Raw genomic sequence first — 17680 nt, 5'->3', positions numbered from 1 at the left:
CCTCAGGGCCCTGCACTGGTGGCATCTCAAATTCCCTCTCTTATTTCAGGGGGAGCACTGAGGAGCTGGGATTGATTAATAATCCCCAAAATTAGAATTGAATTAGTTTGGAATAAATAGAATGTAATTTATATAATATCTATTATACTATTATAAATATCATATTTAAAAGAATAGTAAAAATATTTGAATTCTTTCTAACAAAGTAGATAATTATATTATATAATAATCAGTATTAAAACTATAATATATAATATATAATATATTATATATTATATATTATATAAAATATAGAATATAGAATATATATAATATGTTATATGTTATAGGTTATGTTATATGTTATAATGTATTCTATATATTATTATATATTCTTCTAAATGTTATGCTATGTAATATAGGATATTATGTTATATTGTAGTATATATGATGTATATTTATTATAATATATTATATTAAATTATATAACATTATAACATATATATTATGCATTATTATATATTATAGATAATATTCTATAATGTCATGGCATATTATATTATATTATATTATATTATATTATATTATATTATATTATATTATATTATATTATATTATATTATATTATATTATATTATATTATATTATATTATATTATATATTATGTTATATTGTAGCATATATTATATATATTTATTATAATATATAATATTACATTACAGCACATTATAACATATATTATATATTATTATGTATTATAGATAATATTCTAGAATGTCATATTACATTATATTATATAATATTTTATATTATACCATATTTTATATTATATCATATCATATCATATATTATATTATATCATATTACATCATATTTTGCATATTATATAGTGTATAGTATATATTATATATAATGTATTATACATAAAATATACTATATACTATATACTATATATTATATATTATATATTATATATTATATTGTAGATTATATATTGTAGATTATAGATTATATATCTATCTATATATATAGATATAGTATATCTACATATATCTAGATATCTATATCTATATATATCTATATTACATAAATATATTATATATAAGATATATATATTATATATTGTAGATTATAGATCATAGATCACAGATTATATTACCAAAACTTTTAGGATTTTTTCCCCCCAAAACCCCTTTGGCAGAGAAGGGATCAGAGCCCAAAAACCCAGAAAAAGCCCAGAATAAATGCAAAACGCTGGGGATGAGCAGTGAGGAGGAGGAGGCCGCGCTGCCGTACTTGAGCAGCTCCAGGATGGCCAGCACGATGTCGTTGACGTAGCAGAACCCCGAGGCCTCGGATTTCTTGGCGTGGTGGAGCCCTCCAGCCCAGTTCACTGCGATGTCGGTCTGCTGCTTGTTCAGCTTCACCGCGCTGGCTGCGCACACAACGCACCGCGTTAGGGTGGGAGGGAAAATCTCAAATGGAGCCTGAGGGGAGCTGCAGATACTCATTGGGGGTTTTGGGGGGCTCCCACTCCAGGGTGTCCCCACAAAACAAGGGGAAATGGGAATATTTCTCATCCCCTCCCATTTTTGCCCCAGAGCAGGAACCCAGCTGGGGTCACACTGGAGACAATCTGGGTTTCTCAGAGCAGAACAAGGTTTGAGGAGGAAATCCCACACAGGTTAAGGCAGGAGGGAAAATCCTCAAATGGAGCCTGAGGGGAGCTCCAGATCCTCCCTGGGCTTTTGGGGCTCCTGCTCCAGGGTGTCCCCACAAAACAAGGGGAAATGCGAAATATTCCTTATCCATTCACACTTTTTCCTCAGAGCAGGAACCCAGCTGGGGTCACACTGGAGACAATCTGGGCAAGGTTTGAGGAGGAAATCCCACACGGGTTAAGGCAGGAGGGAAAATCTCAAACGGAGCCTGAGGGGAAGCTCCAGATCCTCACTGGGGTTTTTTGGGGCTCCAGCTCCAGGGTCTGACTCTGGATGTCCCCACAAATCAAGGGAAAATATTTCTTATCCCTTCACATTTTTGCCCCAGAGCAGGAAAATCCCACAAATCCAGCTGGGGTCACACTGGAGACAATCTGGGCAAGGTTTGAGGAGGAAATCCCACACAGGTTAAGGTAGGAGGGAAAAACCTCAAACAGAGCCTGAGGGGAAGCTCCAAATCCTCCTTGGGGTTTTTGGGGCTCCTGCTCCAGGGTGTCCCCACAAAACAAGGGGAAATGCGAAATATTCCTTATCCATTCACACTTTTTCCTCAGAGCAGGAAAATCCCACAAACCCAGCTGGGGTCACACTGGAGACAATCTGGGTTTCTCAGAGCAGAACAAGGTTTGAGGAGGAAATCCCACACAGGAGGAAATCCCAATTACAAGAAATTAAGGTAGGAGGGAAAATCCTCAAACAGAGCTCCAGCTCCTCCCTGGGGTTTTTGGGGGACTCCCACTCCAGGGTGTTCCCACAAATCCAGGGAAATGGGAAATATTTCTCATCCATTCCCATTTTCCCCTCAGAGCAGGAAAATCCTCACAAACCCAGCACCCACTGGGGCCACTCTGGTTCCTCAGAGCCCTGAACAGAGCAAGGTTTGAGGAGGAAATCCCACACAGGGTAAGGCAGGAGGGAAAATCCTCAAACAGAGCCTGAGGGGGAGCTCCAGCTCCTCCCGGGGGTTTTGGGGCTCCTGCTCCAGGGTGTCCCCACAAACCAAGGGGAAATGGGAAATATTTCTCATCCATTCCCACTTTTTCCTCAGAGCAGGAACCCAGCTGGGGTCACACTGGAGACAATCTGGGCAAGGTTTGAGGAGGAAATCCCACACAGGGTAAGGCAGGAGGGAAAATCCTCAAACAGAGCTCCAGCTCCTCCCCAGGGGTTTTTGGGGGCTCCCACTCCAGGGTGTCCCCACAAATCCAGGGAAAATGGGAAATATTTCTCATCCCTTCCCATTTTCCCCTCAGAGCAGGAAAATCCTCACAAACCCAGCTGGGGTCACACTGAGACAATTTGGGTTTCTCAGAGCAGAGCAAGGTTTGAGGAGGAAATCCCACACAGGTTAAAGCAGGAGGGAAAAACCTCGAACAGAGCCTGAGGGAAGCTCCAAATCCTCCCTGGGGTTTTTGGGGGCTCCTGCTTCAGGGTGTCCCCACAAATCAAGGGAAAATGGGAAATATTTCTCATCCCTTCCCATTTTCCCCTCAGAGCAGGAAAATCCCCACAAACCCAGCTGGGGTATCACTCAAGACAATCTGGGTTTCTCAGAGCAGAGCAAGGTTTGAGGAGGAAATCCCACACAGGTTAGGGCAGGAGGGAAAATCCTCAAACAGAGCCTGAGGGGGAGATTCAGATCCTCCCGGGGGTTTTGGGGCTCCTGCTCCAGGGTGTCCCCACAAACCAAGGGGAAATGGGAATATTTCTCATCTTTCCCCTCAGAGCAGGAAAATCCCCACAAACCCAGCTGGGGTATCACTCGAGACAATCTGGGCAAGGTTTGAGGAGGAAATCCCACACAGGAGGAAATCCCAATTACAAGAAATAAAGGCAGGAGGGAAAAACCTCAAACAGAGCCTGAGGGGAAGCTGCAAATCCTCCTTGGGGTTTTTGGGGGGCTCCCACTCCAGGGTCTGACTCTGGATGTCCCCACAAACCAAGGGAAAATGGGAAATATTTCTCATCCATTCCCATTTTCCCCTCAGAGCAGGAAAATCCCACAAACCCAGCACCCAGCTGGGGTCACTCTGGTTCCTCAGAGCCCTCAGAGCAAGGTTTGAGGAGGAAATCCCACACAGGTTAGGGCACGAGGGAAAACCTCAAACAGAGCCTGAGGGGAAGCTCCAAATCCTCCCTGGGGTTTTTGGGGCTCCAGCTCCAGGGTCTGACTCTGGATGTCCCCACAAACCAAGGGGAAATATTTCTTATCCCCTCCCATTTCCTCCTCAGAGCAGGAAAATCCCACAAACCCAGCTGGGGTATCACTCAGACAATCTGGGTTTCTCAGAGACATGAACAGAGCAAGGTTTGAGGAGGAAATCCCACACAGGAGGAAATCCCAATTACAAGAAATTAAGGTAGGAGGGAAAAACCTCAAACAGAGCTCCAGCTCCTCCCTGGGGTTTTTGGGGGCTCCCACTCCAGGGTGTCCCCACAAACCAAGGGAAAATGGGAAATATTTCTCATCCCTTCCCATTTTCCCCTCAGAGCAGGAAAATCCTCACAAACCCAGCACCCAGCTGGGGTCACTCTGGTTCCTCAGAGCCCTGAACAGAGCAAGGTTTGAGGAGGAAATCCCACATGGGTTAAGGCAGGAGGGAAAATCCTCAAACAGAGACTGAGGGGGAGCTCCAAATCCTCCTTGGGGGTTTTTGGGGGCTCCTGCTCCAGGGTATCCCCACAAATCAAGGGGAAATGGGAAATATTTCTCATCCCTTCCCATTTTTGCCCCAGAGCAGGAACCCAGCTGGGGTTACACTGGAGACAATCTGGGCAAGGTTTGAGGAGGAAATCCCACACGGGTTAAGGCAGGAGGGAAAACCTCAAATGGAACCTGAGGGGGAGCTGCAAATCCTCATTGGGGGTTTTGTGGCTCCTGCTCCAGGGTGTCCCCACAAATCCAGGGGAAAATGGGAAATATTTCTCATCCCTTCCCTCAGAGCAGGAAAATCCTCACAAACCCAGCTGGGGTCACTTGGTTCCTCAGAGCCCTGAACAGAGCAAGGTTTGAGGAAGAAATCCCACACAGGTTAAGGTAGGAGGGAAAATCCTCAAACAGAGCCTGAGGGGAGATTCAGATCCTCCCTGGGGTTTTTGGGGGCTCCTGCTCCAGGGTGTCCCCACAAATCCAGGGGAAAATGGGAAATATTTCTCATCCCTTCCCATTTTTGCACCAGAGCAGGAACCCAGCTGGGGTCACACTGGAGACAATCTGGGCAAGGTTTGAGGAGGAAATCCCACACAGGTTAAGGCAGGAGGGAAAATCCTCAAACAGAGCTCCAGCTCCTCCCTGGGGTTTTTGGGGCTCCTGCTCCAGGGTCTGACTCTGGATGTCCCCACAAACCAAGGGAAAATGGGAAATATTTCTCATCCCTTCCCATTTTCCCCTCAGAGCAGGAAAATCCTCACAAACCCAGCACCCACTGGGGTCACTCTGGTTCCTCAGAACAAGGTTTGAGCTGAGCTGTGTTCAGTGAAAATGCACCCAGAGGAATTCTCCTCCCAACTTTCTGCAGGTCCTGCAAGCTGCCAAAAATGAGAAATGAGAGAAATTGCGCAGCCCTGGGAGCAGAGAGAGAGCCCAGAGCTGCTGCAGGCACAGGAAATCCACACTGGAGGTGTTGCTGCCACAGCTCTGCTGTGAGAAAATAAAAATATTTCAATGTTCCAGCACTCAAACCTTTCAGTTTCTGCTCTGCCTCGTGTCCAGAGTTGGTGGTTTTTGAAAAAAAACCACTCAGGTTTTTCCTTTACAGGTTGTGCCTGCTCAGGGTGAGACTTTCACAACTTTTATTTGAATGTAAAGCTCAGGTTGATTTTTTTTTTAATGTTGTGGTTTGGTTTTAGCTCTTTTTTTTTGTTGTTTTAACTCATTGGTGTTGTTACAGAGCCACTCATTCCTTTAGTGAGGTAACATAAAATAGTGATTAATAAATGGAAAAGGATTCAACAGGCAAGGATTTCATGATTAAATTATTATTTCATTATTATTGGATTTCATTATGAAATCAGCAATAGAGACAGAATTTAATATATTATAAAAATAATATAATATGTTATAAATGTTATGTTATAAAAATAATATAATATGTTATAAATGTTATAATATGTTATAAAAATAATATGTTATAAATGTTATAATATGTTATAAAAATAATATAATATGTTATAAATGTTATGTTATAAAAATAATATAATATGTTATAAATGTTATGTTATAAAAACAATATAATATGTTATAAATGTTATGTTATAAAAATAATATAATATGTTATAAATGTTATAATATGTTATAAAAATAATATAATATGTTATAAATGTTATGTTATAAAAATAATATAATGTGTTATAAAAATAATATAATATGTTATAAATGTTATGTTATAAAAATAATATAATATGTTATAAATGTTATGTTATAAAAATAATATAATATGTTATAAATGTTATAATATGTTATAAAAATAATATATGTTATAAATGTTATGTTATAAAAATAATATGTGTTATAAAAATAATATAATGTGTTATAAAATAATATAATGTGTTATAAAAATAATATAATATGTTATAAATGTTATAATATGTTATAAAAATAATATAATATGTTATAAATGTTATAACATGTTATAAAAATAATATAATATGTTATAAATGTTATATGTTATAAAAATAATATAATATGTTATAAATGTTATGTTATAAAAATAATATATGTTAAAAATGTTATAATATGTTATAAAAATAATATAATATGTTATAAAGGTTATAATGTTATAAATGTTATGTTATATAAACAATATAATATGTTATAAAGGTTATAATATGTTATAAAAATAATATAATATGTTATAAATGTTATGTTATAAAAATAATATAATGTGTTATAAAAATAACATAATATGTTATAAATGTTATAATATGTTATAAAAATAATATAATATGTTATAAAAATAACACAATAAAAAATACCAAAAATCTGTGCTCTTACCCACAGAGCCTCCAGCAGAAAGCTGACAGAACTCAAAGAGCCCATCAAACACAGGGCAGTCCTCCCCTACATTAACTGGAACAGAATGGAAAAGAATTATTAAAATAAAAGCAGCAATAAAATCAGAATTTTACAAATTTGGATTTTGAAAGTGGCCAGAAGTGTTAAATAAAACTCTGAGATCAAATGGTGCAATGGAAATGTGGGGCTGAGTTCAAATCACACAGCACAACTGCAGTTTCAGCCTCAATCAATTTTTGCTGTAATTAATTAACTGTTAAAAATAATCACTCATTACCAGAAATTAAACTTCAGGCCCTTTGGTTTCACTCTGGCATGTAAAAAATGGAATTAGAGAATTTCATCCCCATTCCAGCAGGTTTTGCTGAAGAAAAGCTCTGTGCTTTACATTTTAATTTTCATATTTTGGTTTTTTTAAGGAATAAAATCAGCACAGAAAACCCAGAGAGAGCTGAGGGTTCATGAGAAAATCCTTCAAATTTGGGTTCAAATTGAGGATTTGGGGTTTTTTAATTTGCTGGTTTAAAGCAACAAATTTGGGTTTTGGGGTTTTTTTATTTTGCTTTTTAAAATTGCTAAAGCAAAATTTGGGTTTTGGGGTTTTGCTGTATTAAAGAACAATTTTATTGCTGGTTTTAAATTTATTGGGATTAAAGCAACAAATTTGGGTTTTGGGGGTTTTTTTAATTTGCTGGTTTAAAGCAACAAATTTGGGTTTGGGGTTTTTTTTTATTTTGCTTTTTATAAATTTGCTGGTTTAAAGCAACAAATTTGGGTTTTGGGGTTTTTTTATTTTGCTGGTTTAAAGCAACAAATTTGGGTTTTGGGTTTTTTTTTAATTTGCTGGTTTTAAAGCAATAAATTTGGGTTTTGGGGTTGTTTTATTTTACTGGTTTTAAATTTGTTGGGTTTTAAAGCAACAAATTTGGGTTTTGGGGTTTTTTTTTAATTTGCTGGTTTTAAAGCAACAAATTTGGGTTTTGGGGTTTTTTTATTTTGCTGGTTTTAAATTTGCTGGGTTTTAAAGCAACAAATTTGGGTTTTGGGGGTTTTTTATTTTGCTGGTTTTAAAGCAATAAATTTGGGTTTGGGGGTTTTTTATTTTGCTGGTTTTAAAGCAACAAATTTGGGTTTTGGGGTTTTTTTAATTTTGCTGGTTTTAAATTTGTTGGGTTTTAAAGCAACAAATTTGGGTTTTGGGGTTTTTTTATTTTGCTGGTTTTAAATTTGTTGGGTTTTAAAGCAACAAATTTGGGTTTTGGGGGTTTTTTAATTTGCTGGTTTTAAATTTGTTGGGTTTAAAGCAACAAATTTGGGTTTTGGGGGTTTTTTATTTTGCTGGTTTTAAATTTGTTGGGTTTTAAAGCAATAAATTTGGGGTTTGGGGGTTTTTTATTTTACGGTTTTAAACAATAAATTTTGGTTTTAATTTTGCTGGTTTTAAATTTGTTGGGTTTTAAAGCAACAAATTTGGGTTTTGGGGGTTTTTTTAATTTGCTGGTTTAAAGCAACAAATTTGGATTTGGGGGTTTTTTATTTTACTGGTTTTAAATTTGTTGGGTTTTAGAGCAACAAATTTGGGTTTGGGGTTTTTTTTTAATTTGCTTTTTATAAATTTGCTGGTTTAAAGCAACAAATTTGGGTTGAGGTTTTAATTGCTGGTTAAAGCAACAATTGGGTTTTGGGTTTTTTTTAATTTTGCTGGTTTTAAATTTGTGGTTTAAAGCAACAATTTGGGTTTTGGGTTTTTTTTAATTTACTGTTTAAATTTGTTGGGTTTTAAAGCAACAAATTGGGTTTGGGTTTTTTTTTTACTGGTTTAAAGCAACAAATTTGGGTTTTGGGGGTTTTTTATTTTACTGGTTTTAAATTTGTTGGGTTTTAAAGCAACAAATTGGGGTTTTTTATTTTGCTGGTTTGAAACCAACTCTGGTTGAAGATAAGCACTGACACCAAACCAACATGGTCAGAAATGGGAAAATTCTGTCATCTCCAAGCCAGGAAAGGAATTTAAACAACAAAAATAAAACCCTAAAACACAACCAGATCAAAGGATTTCACTCAGCTCCTTTAACTTGAGAGTTTGGTTTTAAAATTCTTTATTCATCAGAAAAATCCCCATAAAAAAATCAAAATCAAGAGAATGAAAGGTGATAAAAATTTGGGATAAAATCCCAGATTTTCACTCACATCTCTGCATTTGCTTGCTGTACTCAGACATGTTGTCAGGGCGGATGGACCTGAGGAATTTGATGTAATCATCACTGTGGTACTTGGTCATCTCCTCTGCATTGGCCTTGTGGGGACGCTGCAAAAACACAAACACAGCAAGGGTTGTTTTGGGATTTATTCCCTAATTCCCATTGCCAGTCCCATAATTCCCCCCAGGAACTGGGAAAAATCTGAATTTGAAAAGGAAAAATGGCATTGTTGGTGTTACAAAGGGAGATGTGGAAATAAATTGAATTTCAAGGATAAAATTTTGAATTTCAAGGATAAAAATCAGTTTTGCAGTCTGCAAAGCACACAGAGAAAAACCAGAAATACATAAAAACACAAATTGGGGTTTATTCCTTTTCTCTCAGAGAAAAGCTCCACAATTAAAGGCTAAAATACAAATTATGGCAGAAATAATGAGCTTCCATAGATCTCCATCTTCCTGTAGAGCCCATAGTTGAGCAGCAAAGACAGAAACACAGCTTTGGGATTTATTCCCTAATTCCCATTGCCAGTCCCATAATTCCCCCCAGGAACTGGGAAAAATCTGAATTTGAAAAGGAAAAATGGCATTGTTGGTGAGCTATATAGGGAGATGTGGAAATAAATTGAATTTTGAATTTCAAAAATCAGTTTTGCAAAGCCTCTCTGAAGCACAGAATGCCTCACTTCACCACAGAGAAAAACCAGAAATACATAAAAACAACAAATTGGGGTTTATTCCTTTTCTCTCAGAGAAAAGCTCCACAATTAAAGGCTAAAATACAAATTATGGCAGAAATAATGAGCTTACATAGATCTCCATCTTCCTGTAGAGCAGCAAAGACAGAAACACAGCAAGGGTTGTTTTGGGATTTATTCCCTAATTCCCATTGCCAGTCCCATAATTCCCCCCAGGAACTGGGAAAAATCTGAATTTGAAAGGCAAGAATGGCATTGTTGGTGAGCTATATAGGGAGGTGTAGAAATAAATTGAATTTCAAGGATAAAAATCAGTGCAAAGCACACAGAGAAAAACCAGAAATACATAAAAACAACAAATTGGGGTTTATTCCTTTCCTCTCAGAGAAAAGCTCCACAATTAAAGGCTAAAATACAAATTATGACAGGAAATCATGAGCTTACATAGATCTCCATCTTCCTGTAGAGCAGCAAAGACAGAAACACAGCTTTGGGATTTATTCCCTAATTCCCATTGCCAGTCCCATAATTCCCCCCAGGAACTGGGAAAAATCTGAATTTGAAAAGGAAAAATGGCATTGCTGGTGTTACAAAGGGAGATGTAGAAATAAATTGAATTTCAAGGATAAAAATCAGTTTTGCAGTCTGCAAAGCCTCTCTGAAGCACACAGAGAAAAACCAGAAATACAAAAACACAACAAATTGGGGTTTATTCCTTTCCTCTCAGAGAAAAGCTCCACAATTAAAGGCTAAAATACAAATTATGGCAGAAATAATGAGCTTACATAGATCTCCATCTTCCTGTAGAGCAGCAAAGACAGAAACACAGCTTTGGGATTTATTCCCTAATTCAGATTTTTCCCAGTTCCTGGGGGGAAATATGGGACTGGAAATAGGAATTTGAAAAGGAAAAATGGCATTGTTGGTGAGCTATATAGGGAGATGTGGAAATAAATTGAATTTCAAGGATAAAAATCAGTTTTGCAGTCTGCAAAGCCTCTCTGAAACACACAGAGAAAAACCAGAAATACAAAAACACAACAAATGGGGGTTTATTCCTTTCCTCTCAGAGAAAAGCTCCACAATTAAAGGCTAAAATACAAATTATGGCAGAAATAATGAGCTTACATAGATCTCCATCTTCCTGTAGAGGCCATAGTTGAGCAGCAGGTTGTGGGTCATGCGGATCCTGTGGGGTTTCATGGGATGTCCTTGGCCATAATAATAATTCCCAACATCCCCTGCAAGCAGAAAGGAGTTTGTGTCAGCAATTCCAGCTCCTGTGGGGTTTATTGCTGCTTCTCCTGGGATTTTGCACTTTTATGGAACAGGGAAATCCATGGGTTTAGGGTTCATCTTCAGATTTCAGACAGGGAATTTGGAATGTCACCCTCAAATTTGAGACAGGGAATTTGGAATTCCACCCTCAAATTTCAGACAGGGAATTTGGAATTCCATCCTCAAATTTGAGACAAGAGAATTTGGAATTCCACCTTCAAATTTGAGAGAGGGAATTTGGAATTCCACCCTCAAATTTCAGGCAGGGAATTTGGAATTCCATCCTCAAATTTGAGACAGGGAATTTGGAATTCCATCCTCAAATTTGAGACAGGGAATTTGGAATTCCACCCTCAAATTTGAGACAGGGAATTTGGAATTCCATCCTCAAATTTGAGACAGGGAATTTGCAATGTCACCTTCAAATGTGAGACAGGGAATTTGGAATTCCACCCTCAAATTTGAGACAGGGAATTTGGAATTCCACCCTCAAATTTCAGACAGGGAATTTGGAATTCCACCCTCAAATTTGAGAAAAGAGAATTTGGAATGTCACCAATCCTTGGGAAGGGGCTGGAATTTTGGATCATTGATGCTGGATTATGTCCATGGCAAAGGAAGATCTCCAAGATTGGCACAGGGAAATCCATGGATTTAGGGTTCATCTTCAGATTTGAGACAGGGAATTTGGAATTCCACCCTCAAATTTGAGAAAAGAGAATTTGGAATTCCACCAATCCTTGGGAAGGGGCTGGAATTTTGGATCCTTGCTGCTGGATCAGCTTCCAATCCAACCCAAACCATTCCATGGCAAAGGAAGATCTCCAAGATTGGCACAGGGAAATCCATGGATTCAGGGATCATCCTCAAATTTCAGACAAGGAATTTGGAATTCCACCCTCAAATTTCAGACAGGGAATTTGGAATTCCAGCCTCAAATTTGAGACAGGGAATTTGGAATTCCATCCTCAAATTTGAGACAGGGAATTTGGAATTCCACCCTCAAATTTCAGACAGGGAATTTGGAATGTCACCCTCAAATTTGAGACAGGGAATTCGGAATTCCACCAATCCTTGGGAAGGGGCTGGAATTTTGGATCATTGATGCTGGATCAGCTTCCAATCCAACCCAAACCATTCCATGGCAAAGGAAGATCTCCAAGATTGGCACAGGGAAATCCATGGATTCAGGGTTTATCCTCAAATTTCAGACAAGGAATTTGGAATTCCATCCTCAAATTTGAGAAAAGAGAATTTGGAATTCCACTCTCAAATTTGAGACAGGGAATTTGGAATTCCACCCTCAAATTTGAGACAGGGAATTTGGAATTCCATCCTCAAATTTGAGAAAAGAGAATTTGGAATTCCACCCTCAAATTTCAGACAGGGAATTTGGAATTCCACCCTCAAATTTCAGACAGGGAATTTGGAATGCCACCAATCCTTGGGAAGGGGCTGGGATTTTGGATCCTTGATGCTGGATTATGTCCCAACCCAAACCATGGAATGACAGAGGAAGAAATTCCAAGATTGGCACAGGGAAATCCATGGATTCAGGGTTTATCCTCAAATTTGAGACAGGGAATTTGGAATTCCATCCTCAAATTCGAGAAAAGAGAATTTGGAATTCCACCTTCAAATTTCAGACAGGGAATTTGGAATTCCACACTCAAATTTCAGACAGGGAATTTGGAATTCCACCCTCAAATTTCAGACAGGGAATTTGGAATTCCACCCTCAAATTTGAGAAAAGAGAATTTGGAATTCCACCAATCCTTGGGAAGGGGCTGGAATTTTGGATCATTGATGCTGGATTATGTCCCAACCCAAACCATTCCATGGCAAAGGAAGATCTCCAAGATTGGCACAGGGAAATCCATGGATTCAGGGTTTATCCTCAAATTTCAGACAAGGAATTTGGAATTCCATCCTCAAATTTCAGACAGGGAATTTGGAATTCCATCCTCAAATTTCAGACAGGGAATTTGGAATTCCGCCCTCAAATTTCAGACAGGGAATTTGGAATTCCAGCCTCAATTTTGAGACAGGGAATTTGAAATTCCATCCTCAAATTTGAGAAAAGAGAATTTGGAATGCCACCAATCCTTGGGAAGGGGCTGGAATTTTGGATCCCTGAGGCTGGATTATGTCCATGGCAAAGGAAGATCTCCAAGATTGGCACAGGGAAATCCATGGATTCAGGGATCTCCCTCAAATTTCAGACAGGGAATTTGGAATTCCACCCTCAAATTTGAGACAGGGAATTTGGAATTCCACCCTCAAATTTGAGAAAAGAGAATTTGGAATGTCAGCAGTCCTTGGGAAGGGGCTGGGATTGGATCCTTGCTGCTGGATCAGCTTCCAATCCAACCCAAACCATTCCATGGCTGTGGCAGAGGAGGAATCTCCCAGATTTGGGATCAATCCCAGGGATATTTCCCAGATTTGGGATCAGTCCCAGATTTGGGATCAATCCCAGGGATATTTCCAAAATTTGGGATCAATCCCAGGGATATTTCCAAAATTTGGGATCAGTCCCAGGGATGAACCAGATTTGGGATCAATCCCAGGGATATTTCCCAAATTTGGGATCAGTCCCAGGGATGTTTCCCAGATTTGGGATCAATCCCAGGGATATTTCCCAGATTTGGGATCAATCCCAGGGATATTTCCCAGATTTGGGATCAGTCCCAGATTTGTTTCCCAGATTTGGGATCAATCCCAGGGATATTTCCCAGATTTGGGATCAGTCCCAGATTTGTTTCCCAGATTTGGGATCAGTCCCAGATTTGGGATCAGTCCCAGGGATATTTCCAAAATTTGGGATCAGTCCCAGGGATATTTCCCAGATTTGGGATCAATCCCAGAGATGTTTCCCAGATTTGGGATCAATCCCAGATTTGGGATCAATCCCAGGGATATTTCCCAGATTTGGGATCAATCCCAGATTTGGGATCAATCCCAGGGATATTTCCAAGATTTGGGATCAGTCCCAGGGATATTTCCAAAATTTGGGATCAGTGCCAGGGATGTTTCCCAGATTTGGGATCAGTCCCAGATTTGGGATCAGTCCCAGGGATGTTTCCCAGATTTGGGATCAATCCCAGATTTGGGATCATTCCCAGAGATATTTCCCAGATTTGGGATCTTACAGCTCCACTTTTCACCCTTTTTTATCCCTCCCAATCCCCCAGGAATTCTTTTCCAGGACCTCCCCAAGTGGATTTGCTGCTCCAAACTAAAAATGGGATTTTTTCCCCACCTCCTTTCCCTGCAATTCCCCAAATTTCCCTTTCAGATCCCCCATGCCCTGCAGGGAGCAGGAATTTCTCTGTGCCAAGGTTCATTTTCCAGCTCCTGTTGGGAAGCTCCAATCCGGTCTGGCCAGTGACTCAGAGAGCAAAATTAATATTTAAATTCATATTTCATCAGCACAAACAGCTTTTCTTCCTTTAGAAATTTTCAGTGGATTTATTTTCAAAAGATGTCAGAATTGCAAATCCCCCCTCACCCAGGAATTTACCTGGTTGTTCTTTCACTAAATACAATTTTTTTAAAATTAAATTCATTTTTCCCCATTGAAAATAATTCAATTTTCTGAAATTTTGCTAATACACTGTCACTTTCAGGGATGGGTTTTACAACCTCAAAATGAAAAATTTGGGGAACTTTCAATAAATATTTGAGGTTCTGCAGTGAAAATAGAACTCAGTGAAGCTTTTAAAAATTCCCATTTTTTAATGGGTTAAACCTGAGCTCGTGTTCCCTGTGGATCCCTGATTTTTTTTTAATTAAATACATTTTTCCCCATTGAAAATAATTCAATTCTCTGAAATTTTGCCAATTTTCAGGGATGGATTTTACCACCTAAAAATCAAAATTTTGGGGAACTTTCAATAAATATTTGAGGCTCTGCAGAGGAAATAGAAGCAGAGAATTCAATGAGGCTTTTAAAAATCCCTATTTAAAAATTTAAAAGCAAAAAAAATTTAAAAATTAAAAAAAAAGGCGCTAAAATTTAAAAATTAAACAAAAAGGAATCAAATATAAAGATTTAAAAGGCACTAAGATTTTAAAAATTAAAAAAAAAAAAAAAAGGGACTAAAAGCTCATCACAAAATGTGGAAGCCAAATTTGTGAAATTCTTGTGCAGGGCAGCAGCAGAATTACAAACAAAACAAGTGCTCTTATTTCATATTTCATATTTATATGATTATTTCTTATTTCATATTTGAGATGGAATTAAATGCCTTTAAAAATTAGAAACAGCAGGGCTCAAAATCTTCCATTTGAGGGGAAAAAATCACATTTTATAGGGAAAAAAATCACATTTTTAGAAGGAAAAAAATCACATTTTTAGCAGGAAAAATTACATTTTAGAGGGAAAAAATCACATTTTAGAGAGGGAAAAAAATCACATTTTAGAGGGGAAAAAAATCACATTTTTAGCAGGAAAAATCACATTTTTAGCAGGAAAAATTATATTTTAGAGGGAAAAAAAATCACATTTTTAGAGGGGAAAAAAATCACATTTTTAGCAGGAAAAATTATATTTTTAGCAGGAAAAAATCATATTTAGCAGGAAAAATTATATTTTAGAGGGAAAAAAATCACATTTTTAGAGGGGAAAAAAATCACATTTTTAGCAGGAAAAATTGCATTTTTAGAGGGAAAAAATCATATTTTAGTGGGAAAAAATCACATTTTTAGAGGGAAAAAATAGGACAGGATTTGGAAAAGCCTCCTGCACTTCCTTAGAGAGGGGAAGAAGCAGCAAGAATGAGTTTTTATTTGAATTCAGAGAATTGCACAAGGTCTGTGACACAAGGGGAGCAGGGAAGGGAGAGGGGCAGGACTGGGACCTCTCTATTTCCCCATTGATCTTCCCCTAAATCCTCACATTTCCCCAGTTTCCCAAATCCTTCCATTTCCTCATCTCACCCCCCTGATCTTCCCCCTAATCTCATTTCCCCATCTCCCTGATCTTCCCCCAATTTCCAAAATCCCAACATTTCCTCATCCCTTGGATTTTCCCCTAAATCCTCACATTTCCTCATCCCCCTGATCTTCCCCCAAATCCCCAAATTCTCACATTTCCTCATCCCCCTGATCTTCCCCCAAATTCTCACATTTCCTCTTCCCCCAAATCCCAATCCCCACATTTCCGCATCCCACTCCTCTGATCTTCCCCCAAATCCCCAAATTCTCACATTTCCCCATCCCACTCCTCTGATCTTCCCCCAAATCCTCAATTTCTTCACCCCTTGATCTTCCCCCAATCTCCAAATCCCCACATTTCCCCATTCCCCCACATCTTCCCCCAAATCCCCAAATTCTCACATTTCCTCATCCCCCTGATCTTCCCCCAAATCCCCAAATTCTCACATTTCCCATCCCACTCCCCTGATCTTCCCCCAAATTTTCACATTTCTTCATCCCCCTGATCTTTCCCCAAACTCCCAGATCTCCACATTTCCCTATCCCCCTGATCTTCCCCTAAATCCTCACATTTCCTCATCCCCTGATCTTCCCCAAATCCCAATCCCCACATTTCCCCATCCCACTCCTCTGATCTTCCCCCAAATCCTCACATTTCTTCACCCCCTTGATCTTCCCCCAATCTCCAAATCCCATTTCCCCATTCCCCCACATCTTCCCCCAAATCCCCAAATTCTCACATTTCCTCTTCCCCCAAATCCCAATCCCCACATTTCCCCATCCCACTCCTCTGATCTTCCCCCAAATTCTCACATTTCCTCATCCCCTTGATCTTCCCCCAAATCCCCAAATTCTCACATTTCCTCATCCCCCAAATCCCAATCCCCACATTTCCCACTCCTCTGATCTTCCCCCAAATTCTCACATTTCCTCATCCCCCTGATCTTCCCCCAAACTCCCAGATCTCCCCATTTCCCTATCCCCCCGATCTTGCCCTAAATCTCCCAATTTCCCCGTCCCACCCCCCGATCTTCCGCCCCTCGCCCCATTGTCCCCCTCAGTGCTCCCCACACGCTTCCTACGCCCCTCAACCCCATTAAAAACCCCACGCCACCCCTGATCCCACCCCCTGACCTCCCCTGCCCATCAACACCCCCAATATCCCTCCCCACAACCTTTAAACCCCCCCTCACCTCCGTGACCCCAAAGATCCCCCATTCCCAAGCTCTCATCCCACCCCCATCCTCCCTCAGTGACCCCATTGCCCTCATCCCCCTCCCCATTCCCCCTCAGCGACCCCTCACACCCACCCCCCCCATTCTCCCCTCACCCCTCAACCCCGCCCCCTCAGCCCCCCGCTCCCCCCCGCCCCGGGACGGCTCCCCCGCGGCCCGGCGGCCCCGGCGGGTGCCCGCAGCCCCTCACCATCGTAGTAGTAGCAGACTTTGCGCTTCGTGCCCTGCGTCAGCGCCATTTTCCTGCCTCCCCTCACAGCGCCCGACCCGCCGCCGCGCCGCGCAACCAACCCTGCCCGCCCCGGGCCCGCGGCCCCGCCTCCCGCGCTGTTCTGTCCAATCGTAGCTCTCCGTTCCGCCCCCTCCCGCCCGCTGACCAATCGCAAGCCGCAGCGGCACCTAGCAAGTTAGGCTGAGCGCCGGGGGAGCTTGGGCTGTACCATTGCGGCGGGGGACGGGGGGGGGAGGATGTACCATCGCTGAGGGGGGTCCAGGTGGGCGGGGAGGAACCATTCCCTGAGTGGGGGGGTTAAGGGGGGCTGAACCATCCCAGGGGAGGGGGGACCCCAAGGCAAGGGGTGGCCGAGGGAGGGTCTGGGGGGGCTCCCAGGGCTCCG

At 40.1% G+C, this 17680-nt stretch overlaps 1 protein-coding gene across 1 annotated transcript in view; it reads right to left on the bottom strand.

The window, feature by feature from the left end:
• The window catches only part of HDAC1 (histone deacetylase 1), a 34537-nt gene extending 17208 nt beyond the window's left edge, over positions 1 to 17329 (bottom strand). The window contains exons 1-5 of the mRNA XM_064731482.1: positions 17254 to 17329; positions 10741 to 10853; positions 8905 to 9022; positions 6694 to 6768; positions 1276 to 1414 (exon numbers count right to left, since the gene is read on the bottom strand). Coding sequence (XP_064587552.1) covers positions 1276 to 1414; positions 6694 to 6768; positions 8905 to 9022; positions 10741 to 10853; positions 17254 to 17302 — 494 coding nt within the window. The 5' untranslated portion in view covers positions 17303 to 17329. The remainder of the gene's footprint in view (positions 1 to 1275; positions 1415 to 6693; positions 6769 to 8904; positions 9023 to 10740; positions 10854 to 17253) is intronic.
• Positions 17330 to 17680: the final 351 nt, after the last annotated feature.

Source organism: Zonotrichia leucophrys, chromosome 23, assembly GCF_028769735.1.
Source record: "Zonotrichia leucophrys gambelii isolate GWCS_2022_RI chromosome 23, RI_Zleu_2.0, whole genome shotgun sequence".
Lineage (NCBI taxonomy): Eukaryota > Metazoa > Chordata > Aves > Passeriformes > Passerellidae > Zonotrichia > Zonotrichia leucophrys.
The sequence above is the reverse complement of the archived record's forward strand: the minus strand, read 5'-3'. Positions and strand labels throughout refer to the sequence as shown.